The 24,565-nt window shown below is 46.0% G+C and overlaps 1 protein-coding gene across 3 annotated transcripts; it reads right to left on the bottom strand.

The window, feature by feature from the left end:
* Nucleotides 1-832: 832 nt before the first annotated feature.
* Nucleotides 833-21,497, bottom strand: LOC142663726 (oocyte zinc finger protein XlCOF7.1-like). Of its 3 annotated transcripts, none has more exons than XM_075842532.1 (7): nucleotides 21,415-21,497; nucleotides 8,995-9,138; nucleotides 8,326-8,505; nucleotides 8,070-8,253; nucleotides 6,812-6,909; nucleotides 6,230-6,344; nucleotides 833-2,533 (listed from the first exon to the last, which is right to left on the bottom strand). In XM_075842532.1, the coding sequence occupies exons 2-7, from the start codon at nucleotides 9,070-9,072 to the stop codon at nucleotides 1,815-1,817; spliced, it is 1,374 nt and encodes a 457-aa protein (XP_075698647.1). In that variant the 5' UTR covers nucleotides 9,073-9,138; nucleotides 21,415-21,497; the 3' UTR covers nucleotides 833-1,814. The 3 variants fall into 3 exon arrangements, with proteins under 3 accessions (XP_075698647.1, XP_075698643.1, XP_075698644.1); XM_075842528.1 differs by having other exon boundaries at nucleotides 21,371-21,473; XM_075842529.1 differs by having other exon boundaries at nucleotides 21,367-21,445.
* Nucleotides 21,498-24,565: the final 3,068 nt, after the last annotated feature.

Consider the following 24,565-nt stretch of genomic DNA (forward strand, 5'->3'; position numbering starts at 1 on the left):
ACATTCTCTTCCCTGCACTCTGCTGCCTGCTAGTCTATAGAGAACTGTATAGTACACAGAGGCAGAGAGACCTTCCTGACGTCGCCCACCCGTACACACTGGCAGCAGAATCCGTACACCGTGTACATTGAAACGGTGTACGGATTTCTGCTATAGCAACATGAAAAATACAAGAATTTAAAAGTAGTAGAAAAGTGTCAGAGTGGCCATGTAAACCACACAACACAAAAAGGAGCCCCAAAGTAATTAATAAGGTATATTACAAAATATATTTATATTACACACGCTAGAAAATCAAAAGTTAATCGAACGTTTAGTTACGCTTAAATTATTAGGTTCAAATGTGGAACTTTAACCCCTTCCCGACGTATACTTAGGTCAGAGCCGGGTAGGGGTAGTATCGAGCGGGATCACGGGCTGAGTCCCCTCTATACAACACGGGTGTCGGCAGAATAATAACACGGAGACAAAAACCGCCACAAAAACTGTGGGAGACCCAAACAGTGACGTTAGGAGAACAACCTAAAGTAATACATGGAGAAGTTTGGTCCGTTTTGGGCTGATTACGCTACATTGGTTTATCCTCCTTTACTTTATTAAAGACGTCAATCTTCCAGCTAAAATAAAATTTGTAATACCCCAAATATTTTATTGCCATACCAACCAACTCGATTTAGTTAATCGTAGACCCCAGCAAAGGAAACGTTGGACGGAGGGGGTCCCCTACAGCACGAGAGAGAACTCTTACTGCTTGTATAAACTTCTTACATAAAATCCAGCACTTTCCAAAATTTTCCTCAACCAGCCCCACGAGCCACTATCATCCAACTCAAAAGGTGTAATATTACTTTAATATTTATATAAAATTGAAACAAACATCATTTTCATTAATATATTTGGTTATGAATTTTCAACACCGTAAAATACACATAACTAAGGCCCCACGCACGCGACCGTAGTTTATACTCATAATTACGGATAATCTGCGGACCCATTCATTTCTATTGGCCACGGACACCTTCCCGTATATTTACAGGTGTGTCCGGGGCGTAGAAAAGAGCCGCAAAATATAGAACATGTCCTATTCTTGTCCGCAATTGCGACACTGACTCGCCCATACAGGTCTATAGGCACATGCAAATACGTTGCAGAACCGTTGCTGTGTGACGGCAGGGGATTACCCAAGAAAATGGGGGGATTGGGTCATATTGGTGACATCATTTGCAGCCTCCCTTTTTGTTGTGGATCTGTTAATACAAATGCACTGCAGACCATATTTACGAACAGCGTGACAGATAATCGGATGATGAAGGATCCGTATCTGCAGACAGTAAAAAAACAATACGGTCTTGAATATGGAGCCTTAATGTCATAATCTATAAAATAAATGGATTTGATAAGAGCTTCCACTGTTTTTAAATATATATATATTTATTTGTCAAGGTTTAGCACATAGCCCGGCTCTGTATAACGCTGCTGTAGACACTCTGCGTATGCCGCTTTACGGCGGCTTTGTACTGCACCATATTATGGAGTATTCTCGATTCGAAGCAATTCTTCTAGAATAAGTCTAGTATACGGTATTCGATGAAACATGCCATCCATTTTTTTCTCTCTTGGACTCCGTATGAAATTGGGGGTGCACATGCACCCTTTTGGGTGCCCTCTTAAATTAAGATTGAAAATTGATTGTTGAGTGGCATTGTATGAAGAGTCTATCCAGGATGGATAAATAACTTATGTCTACTGATATCGCCTTTCCGGACATTTACCCCAAAATAAAAAAACGTATAAAAATCCCCAAAAATATCCAGTTAATGTTTGTGAATCATCTGATGTCGGACAAGATGTGGTTTTTGGGTAAAGCATTTCCCACATTCAGAACATGAGAATGGCTTCTCCCCGGTGTGGATCCTCTGGTGTTTAATAAAGTCCGATTTCTGTGAAAAACATTTTCCACACTCCGAACAGGAAAATGGCCTCTCCCCCGTGTGAATTCTCTTGTGTTTAACCAGAGATAATTTATGTACAAAGCTTTTCGGACACTCGGAACATCGGAATTGTGGGTCATCTGTGTGAATTCTCTGATGGTCCAGAAGACTTGATTTCCATGTGAAACATTTCCCACACTCGTCACATCGAAATGGCTTCTCCCCTGTGTGGATTCGCCAATGTTGAATAAGATTTGCTTTCGACGTAAAACATTTCCCACACTCCGAACATTGAAATGGCTTCTCCCCCATGAGAATTCTCTGCTGTACCATAAGGTTTGCTTTCTTTCTACATTCAGAACAAGGATACAATTTGCACTCTTTGTGATCTACACTTGGTGCATCCATTTGTGACTTCTCGGGAGAATGTTCCTTATGATGAGAAGTATCACACAATAGAAAAGTGCTTTGGACGACTGAGGGGATATCTGGGGTAGTGGAGGTTTCTCCTGGAGTAAAGACATAAGCTTCTCTTTCACAATCAGAAGATGAACTGAAATGTCCGTTCAAAATATTTCTGCTGCTCTCTTGATCTACTGGATCTACAAAAAGAAAAAAAAAAAAGGAAGAAGAAATAAAATATTCATTATTACCGGCTCATATGCTACAGCAGTCAGAGGAAGAAATAAAGAGGAGTACTCCTAGATTTGTAGTCACTTTGGGCTAATGACAGCTGCCTCAAATAAATCTATGGAAAACAAAGCCAAAACACGTATATAAATCGTAAAAAAAAATGTATCGAAAAACGGAGGCAAAAACTGCATCAAAACGGTGTGTGTTATCTTAAAGTGTACCTTGTACTCTCCTGCACAAACGGACATCAGGCGTGGAGAAATTCTTCTGTACGCTGGGCGACGCTTAGAGAGTACACTGCATGGCACCCTCCAGGCATCATACAGTTGCCATAGCAACTGTGCCACCCAGTGTACAGAAGAATTCCACCATTCTCCACGCCCGGACATCAGTGCAAATGACGGTACACTTTAACCTTTTTCCCGCCGCAGCCAGCTTTTGTTTATGTTTTTTTAACTTTTTTTAATCCCCGCCTTCCAAGAGCCACAACTTATCTGATCTTTCTGTAGACATGAGGGCTTGTTATTATCGTAGGGCAGGCTGGATTATGTTTTAATGAAATTTTGGGGTACGTAAGACTTTTTGCTAACTTTATTACATTTTTTTGGGGGTGGTGAGGTAACCCAAAAAAAAAAAACAGCAATTCTGGAATTTTTTATTTCACGCCATTGACCGTACGCGATAAAAGAAAACAACGTTATATTTTATAAAAAGGAATGTATGTTTGCATACTACGCATTTTTCTAATATAGTTTCATAAAAAATGTACTGTTACGCTTACAGCGGTGTCATGCAGATACTATGTACAGAGGAGACATACAAGCTGCAGCACTACAACCAAAAACGACAAAAGTATTGAGACACAGCTCTTAAAGAGGCTCTGTCACCACATTATAAGTGCCCTGTCTTCTACATAAGGAGATCGGCACTATAATGTAGGTGACAGCAGTGTTTTTTATTTAGAAAAACGATCTATTTTTACCACGTTAGGAGCAATTTTAGCTTTATGCTAATTAGTTTCTTAATGCCCAAGTGGGCGTGTTTTTACTTTAGCCCAAGTGGGGTTGTACAAAGTGTATGACGCTGACCAATTAGCGACCAATCAGCGTCATGCACTTCTCTCCATTCATTGAGTCAGCGCATAGGGATCCTGCTAGATCACTATGTGCTGTCTTATACTGACATATTTACGTTACTGAAGTGTTTAGACAGTGAAAAGACAATCCTTCCAGCCAGGACACGATGTCTATTCACAATCCCGACACTTCGGTAACGTTTCTGTGGTACTTCCAGCAGAGCAAGCGTAATCTCCCTGTAACCTGTCATTTACAGCGTGATCTCGCGAGATTACGCTTGCTCTGCTGTAAGTACCACAGAAACGTTACCGAAGTGTCGGGATTGTGAATAGACGTCCTGGCTGGAGGTAATGTATATTCACTGTCTAAACACTTCAGTAACGTAAATATGTCAGTATGCAAATAATACATAAAAATAATATATTTTAATGCTATTTTTAATCACAGCCTTTAAGAAGTTTTCAGGGTCAACGGATGAGTTTCTCACAAGGATGATGAGGTTTTACTTCTGCCTTTCCAATCACATACATGAGCTGAAATAATGGAGGATTGGGAAGCCGCCGGGAAAGGCATTTATTTATAGAATAGCAAAGCATATAATTCTCTAATACACATGAATTTTAAATTCTGCTCATGTACCTCTCTCTATGTGCTGCTAAATTTACCCTCCTCAATATTGAAATTGCAACACCAAGAAGGACAAGCCGTAAGGTTTCGCAAATCGAGGAAGTCGCAGGTGTCGCTAAGATCTGAAAATGATCAAATTTTCCAGCACCGAGCTCCAATCTGTGGCATGTGGGAGGCATAAACTTCAAACATCGGATGGCGTGGTGCGGGATGATTGTGCGATGCCTCCTGTTCATCGACGTGCCATTTATCGCCACTTGTCGCAAACTGATAGGGACAGAATCCTTGAACTGAGAGACCTTGGTTTATCACTCTGGCAGATCGATACACGCCTTGGCCGAGATGTCAGCACTGTTGAACGTTGCCGTCCTGGGGGTTGGGAGAACGAGTGGGAATGACAGTAAGGGGTGTGCGGAGGTGAACCTCTGCACGAACTGATCGTCTGATTGGAAGAATAGCGCGTAGTGATCCATTCTGTGCTGCAAGTGAAATTGGACGTCACATCCCAAGCCTAGGGCGGCAACCAGTATCAACCTAAACCATCAGAAGGCGTTTGTACGTCATTGGGCTACGAGCCAGATATCCAGCTACAGGTGTTCCATTGACCACACGCCACCGATCTCAAAAGGTTATCTTGGTGCACAGCAATACGGCAATGGAGACTCTTCAGCGATGATTTCCACTTTTGTCTTAGATGCAATGATAGCCGGAGATTGGTTTGGAGACCACGTGGGCAATGTCATGAAGAGGCCTTCACAAGGGAACGTCACACCGGTCCTACTCCTGTTATTACGGTGTGGGGTGGCATAATGTACGGTAGCCGGACCCCTCTAGTCTTCATTTCAGGTACACTAAGAGCTCGGGGTTACATTGATTTGGTCGTGGAACCAGCGGTATGGACATTACTGAAAAGTGTCCGAGAAGCCGTTCTTGAACAGGACAACGCCAGACCGCATGTTGCTCGTGCTACTCTGAGCAGCCTGCATGGCCTGAACGTGCTACCATGGCCTGCAGCGCCTCCGGACTTGTCTCCCATCGAGCACATCTGGCATGTCATTGGTCGGCAATTGGGAACTGCCAGCAGCCAATCTTGATGATTTGCGTGCCCAGGTGCATTCAGCGTGGCAGAACATTCCTCAGACAACCATTAATAACCTCAATGATAGCTGCCAAGGCGTTAATTTCTGCACGTGAAACTCATACTCGATATGGGATAAATCAAGATATTTTTTATATTTGATTTCCATTTTTTGATCATTTGCATATCATTAGCATGTCTACCGATCCTGTGGTTTCCACAATTCCAAAACGTTTCGTTCTTGGTGTTGCGGTTTCAATGTTGAGGAGTGGATATAGGTTTTTGCAGTGGCCAATAACTTGGTGTATTTTGGAGCATCAAGAACCTTCTCCCAATGATTTATCTAGTGACGGTTATGCAGCTATGACAAGCGCCAAATATGGTGGACCAAAACTACGGGGCCTTGGCAGAACAATCAGAACGGTGAAAAGATTGTATTCTCTTAATAATATGACCTGTTTTAGCTTGGACTGCTAGAACATACTGAGAAGAAGCCAGGAAGTCTAGATCTAGAATTGCGAACGTTTGACGCTTTGTTTCTTGCATATTTGTCGCTGTTTTACCGAATGCTAAAACTGCCGTAAAAACGCTGCAAACGAGGACCGCAGGATTTTTATGCCTCTTATTGATTTCAATGGGAGGTCGGAGGCAAAAACTGAGTGGTGAAAAGCTGCCTGAGAAAAAAAAAAAGCCTCTGCCCCCCATTAAGAAGAATGGGAGGCGATTTTGGGCGTTTCTTGGCGCCTATTCCAAAACGGTTCATGCGTCAAAATCAGGGCCAAAAAAAAACAAACCTGCTCTGTGAACTACACCTAAGAGGCTGCTGTAGAGAACAAGCAAGCAGAATATATGAAGCCTCCTTGTATTCATTCATCGTTACTCACCAGGGCAGATGGCGGCCGTAGTTTCCTCCTCCTTACACTGCCGATCACTCCTGATATACGTTTCTTCTTCTTCTCCATCTATTACTTCAATTTTAATCTCAGCCAAATCTTCACCCTTCAGAGAAAGTGCTATTAAACCACCACGAATTCAGAAGTTTTAAAAGGTTAAAAAAACTTTTGACACGTCAGTAGTTTTGATCGATGGGGGTCCGAGCACTGATACCCCCACCGATCGCTGAAAAGAATCAGAACTCGGGTGATCGCTGAGCCGCTTTGTTTCTGATCGGTTTTCCTCGGACCGGTCCATGAGTCCGCACACCATACGCTCGGCTTTCTGAGGAAAGCCGATCAGAAATGAAGCGGCACATTGCTCACCTGAGCGCTTCTGCCACTTCCTTATAGCGATCCGTGGGGGTCTCAGTGTTCCGACCGCTACTAATCAAGACTTCGGACATGTCAAAAGTTTTTTAAAAGCTTAGTTACCCTTTAATAATAATAATCGTGTATAAGATCCGTCCAGCATGTACTATGACTTTACGTGCACATTCAGTTTGGCATTTCGGTATTTTCTACTTTGTCTACCTGATGATCTGGCCCGATACAGTCACTTTCCTGTGGACAATCCTCGGTATAAAGAGAACTGAGGCAGCACCCTGGTGCAGGAATATCACTGATTCCATCTGTAGGAAACACAAACATAGTGCCGGAATAATCACCTGTGTGTGATTATCAGATAAAGCGCTCCTTAAAATGAAGCTCCACCTTAAAAATGGCGTTTTAACTTTATCCTGCGGGTCAATACGATTACGGCGATACCAAACTTATATAGTATTTATGTTTTACTACTTTTACAAGGAAAAAACTGATCGTTAAAAATAACATTTGTGTTTTGTCGCCACGTTCTGAGATCCAGAACTTTTTTTATTTTTCCATCGAATGAGCGGCGTGATGGCTTATTTTTTGCGGGACGAGCTGTAGTTTTTATTGGTACCGAATTGGGGTGCATGAAAGTTTTTGATCACTTTTTATTCCATTTTTTGTGGGAGATGAAGTGACCAAAAAACAGAGATTCTGGCAATTACATTTTTACGGCATTCACCAATATATATATATTGTAATAGTTCGGACTTTTACGGACGCATCGATACCAGTTATGTTAATATTTTATTTACATTATGCTTGAGGGAAAATAGGGTTTTTGAACTTATTTTACAAAAACATTATTTTACTAGTCCCCCTAGGGGACTTGAACCAGCGATTGTTGGATCACTTGCATGATATACTACAATACTAATGTTTTGCAGTAGATCGTTATACTGACAGTCATAGGAGTACAAAGATGGCAGACCTGGGGGCCTTCATCAGGCCGCCAAGGCTACCATGCCAACCACTGGCACCCCGTGATCGCATCACAGCGGGGCCGTTGCAACGTTACAGGGACGCCCCCTGTTTTTAAACACTCAGATGCCACGGTCAATAGCGACCACGGCATCTAAGGGGTTAAATGAGTGGTATCCCGCTCATTACACTGAAGCGTCGGGTGTAAGATGCAGCCGACACTTGTTCTATGGAGCGGGCTCAGCTTGCGAGCCCGCTTCATACTCCCCCATCCGACCTGAGCCGTATAATACTGTTGGTAAATGGAAACTATCAACAAGCAGGTTAGAGGCTGTTGACAGATTATTTTTTTTAGGACCATAAAAGAGAATTAATTACACTCAGGACCCCTTTCTTGTGATCGCTGGGGTTCCAGGGGTGGACTGACGTTTCGAAACGCCTGGCAGATCTAGTACAAACGTGCGAAGATTTACGATACTTAATATATAAACGAAGGTCTTACCCGGTGATGTGAGGGGCCGGTGGTCCTCCATCATAACGTCCTTGTACAGATCCCTCTTACCCGGTGATGTGAGGAGCCGGTGGTCCTCCGTCATGACGTCCTTGTACAGATCCTTGTGTTCTTCTATATACTCCCACTCCTCCATGGAGAAATAGACGGTGACATCCTGGCACCTTATAGGAACCTGATAGAATAAGAGTCATCACCCAGACCGATCCTGTGGCGGTATTTATAATGCTTTATATCAAAAACTCACCTCCCCCGTCAGTAGCTGAACGATCTTATTGGTGAGTTCTACAATCTTCACATTCTTATTTCTCTCATACATGGAGTGCAGTGGAGACACGGTGACGGGGCTGTGGGGTCGTCTCCATCCTTCTGACGGGCTGCTGGGTGTCATATACTCCACACCGGTCTTCTTCACTAACGTGTAATCCTGTGTATAGTTATAGTTAGTAAAAAAAGACATCTGTCCATCGAGTGTTATGAATCTGATCAAGGTGGATCCTGCGTGTCAGAGACAGGCGGGACTTAATGTCACCGAAGCCGTCAGTCTCGCTGATCTGACGGAATCAGCGCAGGATCCAGGCGATATCGATCACATCGAAGTTCATAACTTCAATGTGATCGAGGTGGATCCTGCAGACTCGCAGGACCCACTGTCACCAAAGCCGGCAGTCCCACTGACATCACGGATTCGGCTCCTATGTATCCAGGATAAATAGGAGAAATTATTTTTTATAAAAAATTTTTTTACTTTTTCAAAGTTGCACAAAACACATTGTTTTAGTAAAAAAATAAAAAGTCTGTAAAAGGTTTTCATAGCCTTAAAAACGTACAAAAGGTTCATTCTCCCAAGAGTGACATCAGACATTTCCCAGAATCCCTCACCCCACCATATGACATCATTCTTAGAATTTCTCACCCCTCCGGTCAGCAGGTAGAGGATCTCCAGGGTGAGGTTTATTATTCTCTCCGTCATACAATTCTTATCCTCGTCCATCCCCGGAGATTTACACAGAACTCTTCTCCACAGTCCGGTTCCAGCGCTTCGGGACTGCAAGGTTCACTGTGGAAATAGAAGAGTTAAAATTGTTGTTCTAGGGATAAATATTGTCATAGTATCAAGCAGGGAATGAGATGTTGGTGGCGGAGGCTGCAGGACACGCCGCACCATATAGAGACTATAGAAAACTACGGGGATCGGTTTCATTAGTACTGCAAGGAGAAGATAGAGTCTTGACACATATAATGCACCGGCGTCTGCTCCATCAGTAGTTATAACCAGAAACGCAGGGAGACACTGAAGAAGCAGATTTTGGACAACAAGTTCTGCTCCTCCAGCTTTATAAAATATCAGGCAAAATATTCTACTACAGTATAATACAGAAAGACGACACCACAACTTCTAACTTCAAAGAAATCAAAGTTCCCTCATTCCCTATGATAACCAAAGCAGAGTCCACGCCACCGGCACTACAGTCCTTGTATGGTGGGATATAAAGCATAGCTAGAAGGCACAAGGAGGACACAAATCTGCTCTACCTGCGCTATAGCAGCCAGACACAGATGAGACAACAGAGACTGCTCCTCCTGTATTAGTCACTAGAGACACCAGAGTCTGCTCCTCATGTATTATACTCACTAGACACCAGTCTGCCCCTCCTGTATTATAGTCACTAGAGACACCAGAGTCTGCTCCTCCTGTATTATACTCACTAGACACCAGTCTGCCCCTCCTGTATTATAGTCACTAGAGACACCAGAGTCTGCTCCTCCTGTATTATAGTCACTAGAGACACCAGAGTCTGCTCCTCCTGTATTATACTCACTAGACACCAGTCTGCCCCTCCTGTATTATAGTCACTAGAGACACCAGAGTCTGCCCCTCCTGTATTATAGTCACTAGAGACACCAGAGTCTGCTCCTCCTGTATTATACTCACTAGAGACACCAGTCTGCCCCTCCTGTATTATAGTCACTAGAGACACCAGAGTCTGCTCCTCCTGTATTATACGCACTAGAGACACCAGAGTCTGCCCCTCCTGTATTAGTCACTAGAGACACCAGAGTCTGCCCCACCTGTATTATAGACACTAGACACCAGAGTCTGCCCCTCCTGTATGTCACTAGAGAAACCAGAGTCTGCCCCACCTGTATTATAGTCACTAGAGACACCAGAGTCTGCCCCTCCTGTATTAGTCACTAGAGAAACCAGAGTCTGCCCCACCTGTATTATAGTCACTAGAGACACCAGAGTCTGCCCCACCTGTATTAGTCACTAGAGACACCAGAGTCTGCTCCTCCTGTATTATAGACACTAGAGACACCAGAGTCTGCCCCTCCTGTATTATAGTCACTAGAGAAACCAGTCTGCCCCAACTGTATTATAGACACTAGAGTCTGCCCCTCCTGTATTAGTCACTAGAGAAACCAGAGTCTGCCCCACCTTTATTAGTCACTAGAGACACCAGTCTGCCCCACCTGTATTATAGTCACTAGAGACACCAGAGTCTGCTCCTCCTGTATTATAGTCACTAGAGACACCAGAGTCTGCCCCTCCTGTATTAGTCACTAGAGACACCAGAGTCTGCTCCTCCTGTATTATAGACACTAGAGACACCAGAGTCTGCCCCACCTGTATTATAGACACTAGAGACACCAGAGTCTGCCCCACCTGTATTATAGACACTAGAGACACCAGAGTCTGCCCCACCTGTATTATAGACACTAGAGACACCAGAGTCTGCTCCTCCTGTATTAGTCACTAGAGACACCAGTCGGCCCCTCCTGTATTATAGTCACTAGGGACACCAGAGTCTGCTCCTCCTGTATTATAGACACTAGAGACACCAGAGTCTGCCCCTCCTGTATTATAGTCACTAGAGAAACCAGAGTCTACCCCACCTGTATTATAGACACTAGAGTCTGCCCCTCCTGTATTAGTCACTAGAGAAACCAGAGTCTGCCCCTCCTGTATTATAGACACTAGACACCAGAGTCTGCCCCTCCTGTATTATAGTCACTAGAGAAACCAGAGTCTGCTCCTCCTGTATTAGTGACACTAGAGAAACCAGAGTCTGCCCCACCTGTATTATAGACACTAGAGACACCAGTCTGCCCCTCCTGTATTATAGTCACTAGAGAAACCAGAGTCTGCCCCTCCTGTATTAGTCACTAGACACATGAGACACCAGAGTCTGCTCATCCTGTATTATAGTCACTAGAGAAACCAGAGTCTGTCCCTCCTGTATTATAGTCACTAGAGACACCAGAGTCTGCCCCACCTGTATTATAGACACTAGAGACACCAGAGTCTGCCCCTCCTGTATTATAGACATTAGAGACACCAGAGTCTGCTCCTCCTGTATTATAGTCACTAGACACCAGAGTCTGCCCCTCCTGTATTAGTCACTAGACACATGAGACACCAGTCTGCTCATCCTGTATTAGTCACTAGAGACACCAGAGTCTGCCCCTCCTGTATTAGTCACTAGAGACACCAGAGTCTGCCCCTCCTGTATTAGTCACTAGACACATGAGACACCAGAGTCTGCTCATCCTGTATTAGTCACTAGAGACACCTCCTGTATTAGTCACTAGAGACACCAGAGTCTGCTCCTCCTGTATTATAGACACTAGAGACACCAGAGTCTGCCCCTCCTGTATTATAGTCACTAGAGAAACCAGAGTCTGCCCCACCTGTATTAGTCACTAGAGAAACCAGAGTCTGCCCCTCCTGTATTAGTCACTAGACACATGAGACACCAGAGTCTGCTCATCCTGTATTAGTCACTAGAGACACCTCCTGTATTAGTCACTAGAGACACCAGAGTCTGCTCCTCCTGTATTATAGACACTAGAGACACCAGAGTCTGCCCCTCCTGTATTATAGTCACTAGAGACACCAGAGTCTGCCCCTCCTGTATTAGTCACTAGAGACACCAGAGTCTGCTCCTCCTGTATTATAGACACTAGAGACACCAGAGTCTGCCCCTCCTGTATTATAGACACTAGGGACACCAGAGTCTGCCCCTCCTGTATTATACTCACTAGAGACACCAGAGTCTGCTCCTCCTGTATTATAGTCACTAGAGACACCAGAGTCTGCCCCTCCTGTATTATAGTCACTAGAGAAACCAGAGTCTGCCCCACCTGTATTAGTCACTAGAGAAACCAGTCTGCCCCACCTGTATTATACTCACTAGAGACACCAGAGTCTGCCCCTCCTGTATTATACTCACTAGAGACACCAGAGTCTGCCCCTCCTGTATTATACTCACTAGAGAAACCAGAGTCTGCTCCTCCTGTATTATACTCACTAGAGACACCAGAGTCTGCCCCTCCTGTATTATAGACACTAGAGACACCAGAGTCTGCCCCTCCTGTATTATAGACACTAGAGACACCAGAGTCTGCTCCTCCTGTATTATAGTCACTAGACACACCAGGGTCTGTCCCTCCTGTATTAGTCACTAGAGACACCAGAGTCTGCCCCACCTGTATTATAGCCACTAGAGACACCAGATTCTGCCCCTCGTGTATTATAGACATTAGAGACACCAGAGTCTGCTCCTCCTGTATTAGTCACTAGAGACACCAGAGTCTGCCCCTCCTGTATTAGTCACTAGAGACACCAGAGTCTGCTCCTCCTGTATTATAGACACCAGAGTCTGCCCCTCCTGTATTATAGACACTAGGGACACCAGAGTCTGCCCCTCCTGTATTATACTCACTAGAGACACCAGAGTCTGCTCCTCCTGTATTATACTCACTAGAGACACCAGAGTCTGCCCCTCCTGTATTATAGTCACTAGAGAAACCAGAGTCTGCTCCTCCTGTATTATAGACACTAGAGACACCAGAGTCTGCCCCTTCTGTATTATAGACACTAGAGACACCAGAGTCTGCTCCTCCTGTATTATAGACACTAGAGACACCAGAGTCTGCTCCTCCTGTATTATAGACACTAGAGACACCAGAGTCTTTCCCTCCTGTATTATAGTCACTAGAGACACCAGAGTCTGCCCCACCTGTATTATAGTCACTAGAGACACCAGAGTCTGCCCCACCTGTATTATAGACATTAGAGACACCAGAGTCTGCTCCTCCTGTATTATAGTCACTAGACACGAGTCTGCCCCTCCTGTATTAGTCACTAGACACCAGAGTCTGCTCATCCTGTATTAGTCACTAGACACCAGAGTCTGCCCATCCTGTATTATAGTCACTAGAGACACCAGAGTCTGCTCCTCCTGTATTATAGTCACTAGAGACACCAGAGTCTGCCCCTCCTGTATTATACTCACTAGACACCAGAGTCTGCCCCTCCTGTATTAGTCACTAGAGACACCAGAGTCTGCTCCTCCTGTATTAGAGACACTAGAGACACCAGAGTCTGCTCCTCCTGTATTATAGTCACTAGACACACCAGGGTCTGTCCCTCCTGTATTAGTCACTAGAGACACCAGAGTCTGCCCCACCTGTATTATAGCCACTAGAGACACCAGAGTCTGCTCCTCCTGTATTATAGTCACTAGAGACACCAGAGTCTGCCCCTCCTGTATTATACTCACTAGACACCAGAGTCTGCCCCTCCTGTATTAGTCACTAGAGACACCAGAGTCTGCCCCTCCTGTATTATAGACACTAGAGACACCAGAGTCTGCTCCTCCTGTATTATAGTCACTAGACACACCAGGGTCTGTCCCTCCTGTATTAGTCACTAGAGACACCAGAGTCTGCCCCACCTGTATTATAGCCACTAGAGACACCAGAGTCTGCCCCTCCTGTATTAGTCACTAGAGACACCAGAGTCTGCCCCACCTGTATTATAGCCACTAGAGACACCAGATTCAGCCCCTCGTGTATTATAGACATTAGAGACACCAGAGTCTGCTCCTCCTGTATTAGTCACTAGACACATGAGACACCAGAGTCTGCTCATCCTGTATTAGTCACTAGAGACACCAGAGTCTGCCCCTCCTGTATTAGTCACTAGAGACACCAGAGTCTGCTCCTCCTGTATTATAGTCAGTAGAGACACCAGAGTCTGCCCCTCCTGTATTAGTCACTAGAGACACCAGAGTCTGCTCCTCCTGTATTATAGACACCAGAGTCTGCCCCTCCTGTATTATAGACACTAGGGACACCAGAGTCTGCCCCTCCTGTATTATAGTCACTAGAGACACCAGAGTCTGCCCCACCTGTATTATAGTCACTAGAGACACCAGATTCTGCCCCTCCTGTATTATAGACACTAGAGACACCAGAGTCTGCCCCTCCTGTATTATAGACATTAGAGACACCAGAGTCTGCTCCTCCTGTATTATAGTCACTAGACACCAGAGTCTGCCCCTCCTGTATTAGTCACTAGACACATGAGACACCAGAGTCTGCTCATCCTGTATTAGTCACTAGAGACACCAGAGTCTGCCCCTCCTGTATTAGTCACTAGAGACACCAGAGTCTGCTCCTCCTGTATTATAGACACTAGAGACACCAGAGTCTGCCCCTCCTGTATTATAGTCACTAGAGACACCAGAGTCTGCCCCTCCTGTATTAGTCACTAGAGACACCAGAGTCTGCTCCTCCTGTATTATAGACACTAGAGACACCAGAGTCTGCCCCTCCTGTATTATAGACACTAGGGACACCAGAGTCTGCCCCTCCTGTATTATACTCACTAGAGACACCAGAGTCTGCTCCTCCTGTATTATAGTCACTAGAGACACCAGAGTCTGCCCCTCCTGTATTATAGTCACTAGAGAAACCAGAGTCTGCCCCACCTGTATTAGTCACTAGAGAAACCAGTCTGCCCCACCTGTATTATACTCACTAGAGACACCAGAGTCTGCCCCTCCTGTATTATACTCACTAGAGACACCAGAGTCTGCCCCTCCTGTATTATACTCACTAGAGAAACCAGAGTCTGCTCCTCCTGTATTATACTCACTAGAGACACCAGAGTCTGCCCCTCCTGTATTATAGACACTAGAGACACCAGAGTCTGCCCCTCCTGTATTATAGACACTAGAGACACCAGAGTCTGCTCCTCCTGTATTATAGTCACTAGACACACCAGGGTCTGTCCCTCCTGTATTAGTCACTAGAGACACCAGAGTCTGCCCCACCTGTATTATAGCCACTAGAGACACCAGATTCTGCCCCTCGTGTATTATAGACATTAGAGACACCAGAGTCTGCTCCTCCTGTATTAGTCACTAGACACATGAGACACCAGTCTGCTCATCCTGTATTAGTCACTAGAGACACCAGAGTCTGCCCCTCCTGTATTAGTCACTAGAGACACCAGAGTCTGCTCCTCCTGTATTATAGACACCAGAGTCTGCCCCTCCTGTATTATAGACACTAGGGACACCAGAGTCTGCCCCTCCTGTATTATACTCACTAGAGACACCAGAGTCTGCTCCTCCTGTATTATACTCACTAGAGACACCAGAGTCTGCCCCTCCTGTATTATAGTCACTAGAGAAACCAGAGTCTGCTCCTCCTGTATTATAGACACTAGAGACACCAGAGTCTGCCCCTTCTGTATTATAGACACTAGAGACACCAGAGTCTGCTCCTCCTGTATTATAGACACTAGAGACACCAGAGTCTGCTCCTCCTGTATTATAGACACTAGAGACACCAGAGTCTTTCCCTCCTGTATTATAGTCACTAGAGACACCAGAGTCTGCCCCACCTGTATTAGTCACTAGAGACACCAGAGTCTGCCCCACCTGTATTATAGACATTAGAGACACCAGAGTCTGCTCCTCCTGTATTATAGTCACTAGACACGAGTCTGCCCCTCCTGTATTAGTCACTAGACACCAGAGTCTGCTCATCCTGTATTAGTCACTAGACACCAGAGTCTGCCCATCCTGTATTATAGTCACTAGAGACACCAGAGTCTGCTCCTCCTGTATTATAGTCACTAGAGACACCAGAGTCTGCCCCTCCTGTATTATACTCACTAGACACCAGAGTCTGCCCCTCCTGTATTAGTCACTAGAGACACCAGAGTCTGCTCCTCCTGTATTAGAGACACTAGAGACACCAGAGTCTGCTCCTCCTGTATTATAGTCACTAGACACACCAGGGTCTGTCCCTCCTGTATTAGTCACTAGAGACACCAGAGTCTGCCCCACCTGTATTATAGCCACTAGAGACACCAGAGTCTGCTCCTCCTGTATTATAGTCACTAGAGACACCAGAGTCTGCCCCTCCTGTATTATAGTCACTAGAGAAACCAGAGTCTGCTCCTCCTGTATTATAGACACTAGAGACACCAGAGTCTGCCCCTTCTGTATTATAGACACTAGAGACACCAGAGTCTGCTCCTCCTGTATTATAGACACTAGAGACACCAGAGTCTGCTCCTCCTGTATTATAGACACTAGAGACACCAGAGTCTTTCCCTCCTGTATTATAGTCACTAGAGACACCAGAGTCTGCCCCACCTGTATTATAGTCACTAGAGACACCAGAGTCTGCCCCACCTGTATTATAGACATTAGAGACACCAGAGTCTGCTCCTCCTGTATTATAGTCACTAGACACGAGTCTGCCCCTCCTGTATTAATCACTAGACACCAGAGTCTGCTCATCCTGTATTAGTCACTAGACACCAGAGTCTGCCCATCCTGTATTATAGTCACTAGAGACACCAGAGTCTGCTCCTCCTGTATTATAGTCACTAGAGACACCAGAGTCTGCCCCTCCTGTATTATACTCACTAGACACCAGAGTCTGCCCCTCCTGTATTAGTCACTAGAGACACCAGAGTCTGCTCCTCCTGTATTAGAGACACTAGAGACACCAGAGTCTGCTCCTCCTGTATTATAGTCACTAGACACACCAGGGTCTGTCCCTCCTGTATTAGTCACTAGAGACACCAGAGTCTGCCCCACCTGTATTATAGCCACTAGAGACACCAGAGTCTGCTCCTCCTGTATTATAGTCACTAGAGACACCAGAGTCTGCCCCTCCTGTATTATACTCACTAGACACCAGAGTCTGCCCCTCCTGTATTAGTCACTAGAGACACCAGAGTCTGCCCCTCCTGTATTATAGACACTAGAGACACCAGAGTCTGCTCCTCCTGTATTATAGTCACTAGACACACCAGGGTCTGTCCCTCCTGTATTAGTCACTAGAGACACCAGAGTCTGCCCCACCTGTATTATAGCCACTAGAGACACCAGATTCTGCCCCTCGTGTATTATAGACATTAGAGACACCAGAGTCTGCTCCTCCTGTATTAGTCACTAGACACATGAGACACCAGAGTCTGCTCATCCTGTATTAGTCACTAGAGACACCAGAGTCTGCCCCTCCTGTATTAGTCACTAGAGACACCAGAGTCTGCTCCTCCTGTATTATAGTCAGTAGAGACACCAGAGTCTGCCCCTCCTGTATTAGTCACTAGAGACACCAGAGTCTGCTCCTCCTGTATTATAGACACCAGAGTCTGCTCCTCCTGTATTATAGACACTAGAGACACCAGAGTCTGCCCCTTCTGTATTATAGACACTAGAGACACCAGAGTCTGCTCCTCCTGTATTATAGACACTAGAGACACCAGAGTCTTTCCCTCCTGTATTATAGTCACTAGAGACACCAGAGTCTGCTCCTCCTGTATTATAGACATTAGAGACACCAGAGTCTGCTCCTCCTGTATTATAGTCACTAGACACGAGTCTGCCCCTCCTGTATTAGTCACTAGACACCAGAGTCTGCTCATCCTGTATTAGTCACTAGAGACACCAGAGTCTGCCCCACCTGTATTATAGTCACTAGAGACACCAGAGTCTGCCCCACCTGTATTATAGACATTAGAGACACCAGAGTCTGCTCCTCCTGTATTATAGTCACTAGACACGAGTCTGCCCCTCCTGTATTAGTCACTAGACACCAGAGTCTGCCCATCCTGTATTATAGTCACTAGAGACACCAGAGTCTGCTCCTCCTGTATTATAGTCACTAGAGACACCAGAGTCTGCCCCTCCTGTATTATACTCACTAGACACCAGAGTCTGCCCCTCCTGTATTAGTCACTAGAGACACCAGAGTCTGCTCCTCCTGTATTAGAGACACTAGAGACACCAGAGTCTGCCCCTCCTGTATTATAGACACCAGAGTCTGCCCCTCCTGTATTAGTCACTAGAGACACCAGAGTCTGCCCCTCCTGTATTAGTCACTAGAGACACCAGAATCTGCCCCTCCTGTATTAGTCACTAGAGACACCAGAGTCTGCCCCTCCTGTATTATAGACACCAGAGTCTGCCCCTCCTGTATTATAGACACTAGAGACACCAAAGTCTGCCCCTCCTGTATTATAGACACCAGAGTCTGCCCCTCCTGTATTATAGACACCAGAGTCTGCCCCTCCTGTATTACAGACACTAGAGACACCAAAGTCTGCCCCTCCTGTATTATAGTCACTAGAGACACCAGTCTGCTCCTCCTGTATTATACTCACTAGAGACACCAGTCTGCCCCACCTGTATTATAGTCACTAGAGACACCAGAGTCTGCTCCTCCTGTATTATAGTCACTAGAGACACCAGAGTCTGCCCCTCCTGTATTAGTCACTAGACACATGAGACACCAGAGTCTGCCCCTCCTGTATTAGTCACTAGAGACACCAGAGTCTGCCCCTCCTGTATTATAGACACCAGAGTCTGCCCCTCCTGTATTATAGACACTAGAGACACCAGAGTCTGCCCCTCCTGTATTACAGACACTAGAGACACCAAAGTCTGCCCCTCCTGTATTAGTCACTAGACACCAGAGTCTGCCCCTCCTGTATTATAGTCACTAGAGACACCAGTCTGCCCCTCCTGTATTATAGTCACTAGAGACACCAGAGTCTGCTCCTCCTGTATTATAGTCACTAGACACCAGTCTGCCCCTCCTGTATTATACTCACTAGAGACACCAGAGTCTGCCCCTCCTGTATTAGTCACTAGAGACACCAGAGTCTGCCCCTCCTGTATTAGTCACTAGAGACACCAGAGTCTGCTCCTCCTGTATTATAGTCACTAGAGACACCAGAGTCTGCCCCTCCTGTATTATACTCACTAGAGACACGAGTCTGTTCCTCCTGTATTAGAGACACTAGAGACACCAGTCTGCCCCTCCTGTATTATAGAAACTAGAGACACCAGAGTCTGCCCCTCCTGTATTATAGAAACTAGAGACACCAGTGTCTGCCCCTCCTGTATTATAGAAACTAGAGACACCAGTGTCTGCCCCTCCTGTATTATAGTCGCTAGAGACACCAGAGTCTGCCCCTCCTGTATTATAGTCACTAGAGACACCAGAGTCTGCTCCTCCTGTATTATAGTCACTAGAGACACCAGTCTGCTCCTCCTGTATTATAGTCACTAGGGACACCAGAATCTGCCCCTCCTGTATTATAGTCACTAGAGACACCAGAGTCTGCCCCACCTGTATTATAGTCACTAGAGACACCAGAGTCTGCCCCTCCTGTATTATAGACACCAGAGTCTGCCCCTCCTGTATTATAGAGACTAGAGACACCAGAGTCTGCCCCTCCTGTATTAGACACTAGAGACACCAAAGTCTGCCCCTCCTGTATTATACTCACTAGAGACACCAGAGTCTGCCCCTCCTGTATTATAGACACTAGAGACACCAGAGTCTGCCCCTCCTGTATTAGTCACTAGAGACACCAGTCTGCCCCACCTGTATTATAGTCACTAGAGACACCAGAGTCTGCTCCTCCTGTATTATAGTCACTAGACACCAGAGTCTGCCCCTCCTGTATTATAGACACTAGTGTCTTAGTGTCTGCCCCTCCTGTATTATAGACACTAGAGACACCAGTCTGCTCCTCCTGTATTATAGACACTAGAGACACCAGAGTCTGTCCCTCCTGTATTATAGTCACAAGAGACACCAGAGTCTGCCCCTCCTGTATTAGTCACTAGACACATGAGACACCAGAGTCTGCTCATCCTGTATTAGTCACTAGAGACACCAGTCTGCCCATCCTGTATTATAGTCACTAGAGACACCAGAGTCTGCCCCTCCTGTATTATACTCACTAGACACCAGAGTCTGCCCCTCCTGTATTAGTCACTAGAGACACCAGTCTGCTCCTCCTGTATTAGAGACACCAGAGTCTGCCCCTCCTGTATTATAGTCGCTAGAGACACCAGAGTCTGCCCCTCCTGTATTAGTCACTAGAGACACCAGAGTCTGCTCCTCCTGTATTATAGTCACTAGAGACACCAGAATCTGCCCCTCCTGTATTATAGTCACTAGAGACACCAGAGTCTGCCCCTCCTGTATTATAGACACCAGAGTCTGCCCCTCCTGTATACAGACACTAGACACCAAAGTCTGCCCCTCCTGTATACAGACACTAGACACCAAAGTCTGCCCCTCCTGTATTATAGTCACTAAAGACACGAGAGTCTGCTCCTCCTGTATTATACTCACTAGACACCAGTCTGCCCCACCTGTATTATAGTCACTAGAGACACCAGAGTCTGCTCCTCCTGTATTATAGAAACTAGAGACACCAGAGTCTGCCCCTCCTGTATTATAGACACTAGAGACACCAGTCTGCTCCTCCTGTATTATAGTCACTAGAGACACCAGAGTCTGCCCCTCCTGTATTAGTCACTAGACACATGAGACACCAGAGTCTGCTCCTCCTGTATTATAGTCACTAGAGACACCAGAGTCTGCCCCTCCTGTATTATAGAAACTAGAGACACCAGAGTCTGCCCCTCCTGTATTATAGACACTAGAGACACCAGTCTGCTCCTCCTGTATTATAGTCACTAGAGACACCAGAGTCTGCCCCTCCTGTATTAGTCACTAGACACATGAGACACCAGAGTCTGCTCCTCCTGTATTATAGTCACTAGAGACACCAGTCTGCCCCTCCTGTATTATAGAAACTAGAGACACCAGAGTCTGCCCCTCCTGTATTATAGACACCAGAGTCTGCCCCTCCTGTATTATAGTCACTAGAGACACCAGAGTCTGCTCCTCCTGTATTATAGACATTAGAGACACCAGAGTCTGCCCCTCCTGTATTATAGACACTAGAGACACCAGTCTGCTCCTCCTGTATTATAGTCACTAGAGACACCAATCTGCCCCTCCTGTATTATAATAATCAGGCACAGGACACTACAGTCTGCTCCGCCTGTATTATATTAATTTCCAGATACAGGACACCGGAGTCTGCTCCTCCTGTATTATAACACTCCACCTACACACAATACTGGGATAAAATGCATTCATGTACCCACTGCCAGTCTGATCAAGTGACAAGATCTCCTGTCTCCCTCCTCACCCGGAAGCTGTTCGCCACCATTTCCTGTCTGAGTTCCCCAAGCCTCCTCCTGACTTGAACTATTAGCGGTCCCGTTACAATCTTATAGTCTTATGGTAATTGTAGTCCAGTCTCTTTCCATTGGACTACAACTCCCGACGTGCATTCCTGCTTCCTCTAGAACCAGAAGACAGAGTAAAAGTTTTACGGCTCCTGCCTCTAGTGGTCAGGGTGAAAATGACAATATATATGGTATCTGCTGCCATCTTGTGGTCAGTGTGATTATTGCACGCAGGAAATAACACATTTTGGCCTCTTGCGACCAGAGTGCGGACTATTAGCTCTGCTACATAATCCTCAGTAGAGCAGTTTGAGACCTTGGTTAAAATTGTAATTTACGTCCATGTATTTGTGATCAGAAATTGCTCCTGCATTCCAGGGATCTCGTGAAAACAACTCCTTTTCTAGTAACAGCCGCCTGGCGATCAGCGATAAGCTGATCGATGTGGGTCTTGATCCTTGAACCCGCCCATACATTTTCCCTGCAGTGACTACTACAGGGGAAATGTAGTATGACAAGTCAGCAATTCAAATGAAGGACTCCCTTCTATTTATGCAGAATGTCCTAATAAAATACAGTGAAACCTCGACAACCACCCAAAATTGCAGTGAAAAATGGTCTTCTAGAGGGGCGGTCCTCCTAGAGAAGACGCAAGTATACATAGTGTATGATGGAGCTGGAAATCCATCACAGAAAACCTGTTCTAGGTAAAGTGAGTCATTGACGCCCGTAAAGGTATATTCCTTGCTTTAAATGAGTATTCCGGATAATGAAGAGATCGGAGGGGGCCCAATCACAGGGACCACCACTGAACGACTGAATGGGGGTGCTGCGTCCGCTATTCCCCTTAGCCGCAAGCTCACGGCCAGGAGTTGAATAGAGCATGAGCGATGCTGCTCCATTCAAATTCGATGCCACTGTTGGAATCCGCAGAGCGCTCTGTATCTGTCAGTGCCATAGCATTTGAATGGAGTGTCCGGGTGCACTATCTGGCACTACTCCATTCAACTCCTCCTGGCAGCGGCCTCACGGCGGTGGATTGCAGGAGAACGGGACCCCCGTCCTGGTGATCGGTGGTGGTCCTAGCGGACGAACCCCTACTGATCTATTAGTTATCACCTATATAATGGATAAGTGATCACTTGTAGTAACCGGAATACCCCTTTTATTCGGCCTCATGCATCTAAGCATGAGGCCGAAAGATGAGCTGAAGTAGGAGAACGGAGCCATGGAACTATACTTGTGTTTTAGCCAATGAAAAAGCTTTTTACTCACAGCCGACATAGCAGCTGATTGGCTGGAGTGACTCGTCAGCACCGTGCTGCTGTACAGCAAGGAACACAGTTCATGAAATAATGGTGTAACGTGACTGCCAGATCCCAGTTTTCGTGGCCGCAGGTTATGGCCCGTGCCCGGCCTTCGCATCCGCCCATGTGAGTAAGGCTTGCTCGGTTTGGAGTAAACTTCTCCCCCGTGCTATCTTGGAAGGTACGCCGGAACAGGACATACCTGAGACGCGAGGTTGGTTAATACTCGCTTCAAAGTACTTTTTTTTCAGGCTTCCCTTGGGTCAGCCGCTTCAATGCCCATGCATTAGCGAATTTAATTGCCATCCAGCATTCTATTTAGCTGAAATCTTGGTCAGCCAATAAGTCTTCCAGAAAAGCCCTAGTCAACAGCAGACCATTTGGAGGAAGTCTGGAAGAGATTATGTCTGAGGCTCCTGGCGGTAAGATCTCTCTCCTGTTTCAGAACGTCCCATCATCTGCAGACTTCTCTCCCTTCTCAGAGGTTTTGGTCCTTTTCTACCTCCTCCCCCCAGAGGTTGTTCTCGAAAGCGGATAAGAGGATGGGCCATTCCTCCGATCCCGGACGCCCTTCTTTCAAGCCCAGACCTGCCTGGCAAGCACCCTAAGGTCCAGAAACCATCCTTGCCCAAGATATTTTCAGACTGAAGGTTTCTCCACACTCATTTCGGCTGTCCGAGGGGGGCGCCGCTTACCTTCCAAGAGGGCACTTCTTCCATCCGCATCTGCATGCATGTGCTGGGAAGGATGGTATCGACCTTTGAGGCAGTTCCTTATATGCAATTCCACTCCAGGTCCCTCCAAGGAGCGTTTTTTTAACGATAGAACAAGTCCCTGATTTCTGTGTACAAGTTTATTCTCCTGCCCTCTCGGATTCATCAGAAGTTATGCTTGTTGGAGACCTTACTAGCCATCATGCTGGGACGGTATTTTCTTCCCCTCTAGTTGCTTGTTATATCCCTGGATGCAAGTCTGTGTGGGTGGGGGCATTTTTTTTTGGCCTGGCACATGGCTCAGAGGACGTGGTCGACAGAGGAGTCATCTTTGCTGATCAACCTCCTGGAATTGGGGGCAAAGTTTCTGGGTCTCACTGATTGAACTCTACTTCAACATGGTCACCAGGTCAGGAGTCATGTTACAGTGCTGTCAGCAGTCCACATACCAGGACTGGATAACTGGGCCACAAACCTACTAAGTTGGGAAAGACTAGATTCAGAAGAGTGATATCTTTACCCAGACGTATTCCATCAAAATTGCGAGAAGTGGGGCACCCCAGATGTGGAGCTCTTCGCACTTTGTCTCAACCAGACTTAAGAGGAAATGCATTCCCAGAATCCTGGTGGCGCTGAACTGGCCTCTCTCGGCCCAAGACGCTGACCTAGTGAACCTGCTTGCAGACCTACCTTGTTGCCTTCCAACTCAACTCGACCCAAGGTCCCATATTCTGACAAACAACACAAGTTTGACCCTGGGTAGTCAGCGGGTGCAATATATAGTCAGAAAAGGAATGCCTGCAGGCAAACAAAACCCTATTTCCTGACTACCCAATAAATGATAAGGATAAAGTAGAAGTTTACAACTTTTATTAAGCTACGTGTAGCAAGACAAACTATACACATAAATTTTAAAAAATTTCACTGCCACAGACCGAAGTCAGTATAACAGCTGGAGAACCCAGCCGAGTATCAGAGAGTTACGGTGTATGCCGAGTGTCGGCAAACAGTCAGTGCAAAGACACCAATGCCTCTATTAGTATGATAGATACGGCTGAGGCAGGGATTAAAAATGGGGGGGCTGTATTGAA

Source organism: Rhinoderma darwinii, chromosome 11, assembly GCF_050947455.1.
Source record: "Rhinoderma darwinii isolate aRhiDar2 chromosome 11, aRhiDar2.hap1, whole genome shotgun sequence".
In the NCBI taxonomy this organism is placed as follows: Eukaryota; Metazoa; Chordata; class Amphibia; order Anura; family Rhinodermatidae; genus Rhinoderma; species Rhinoderma darwinii.

Excerpts from the sequence above, each read along its gene's own strand:
- LOC142663726 (XM_075842532.1), bottom strand. The coding sequence starts at position 9,072 with ATGGACGAGGATAAGAATTGTATGACGGAGAGAATAATAAACCTCACC. Across the intron at positions 8,506-8,994 it reads TCTACCTGCTGACCGGAGGG|GATTACACGTTAGTGAAGAA; the intron begins GTGAGAAATTCT and ends AACTATACACAG. Across the intron at positions 6,910-8,069 it reads CCGGCCCCTCACATCACCGG|ATGGAATCAGTGATATTCCT; the intron begins GTAAGACCTTCG and ends TGTTTCCTACAG.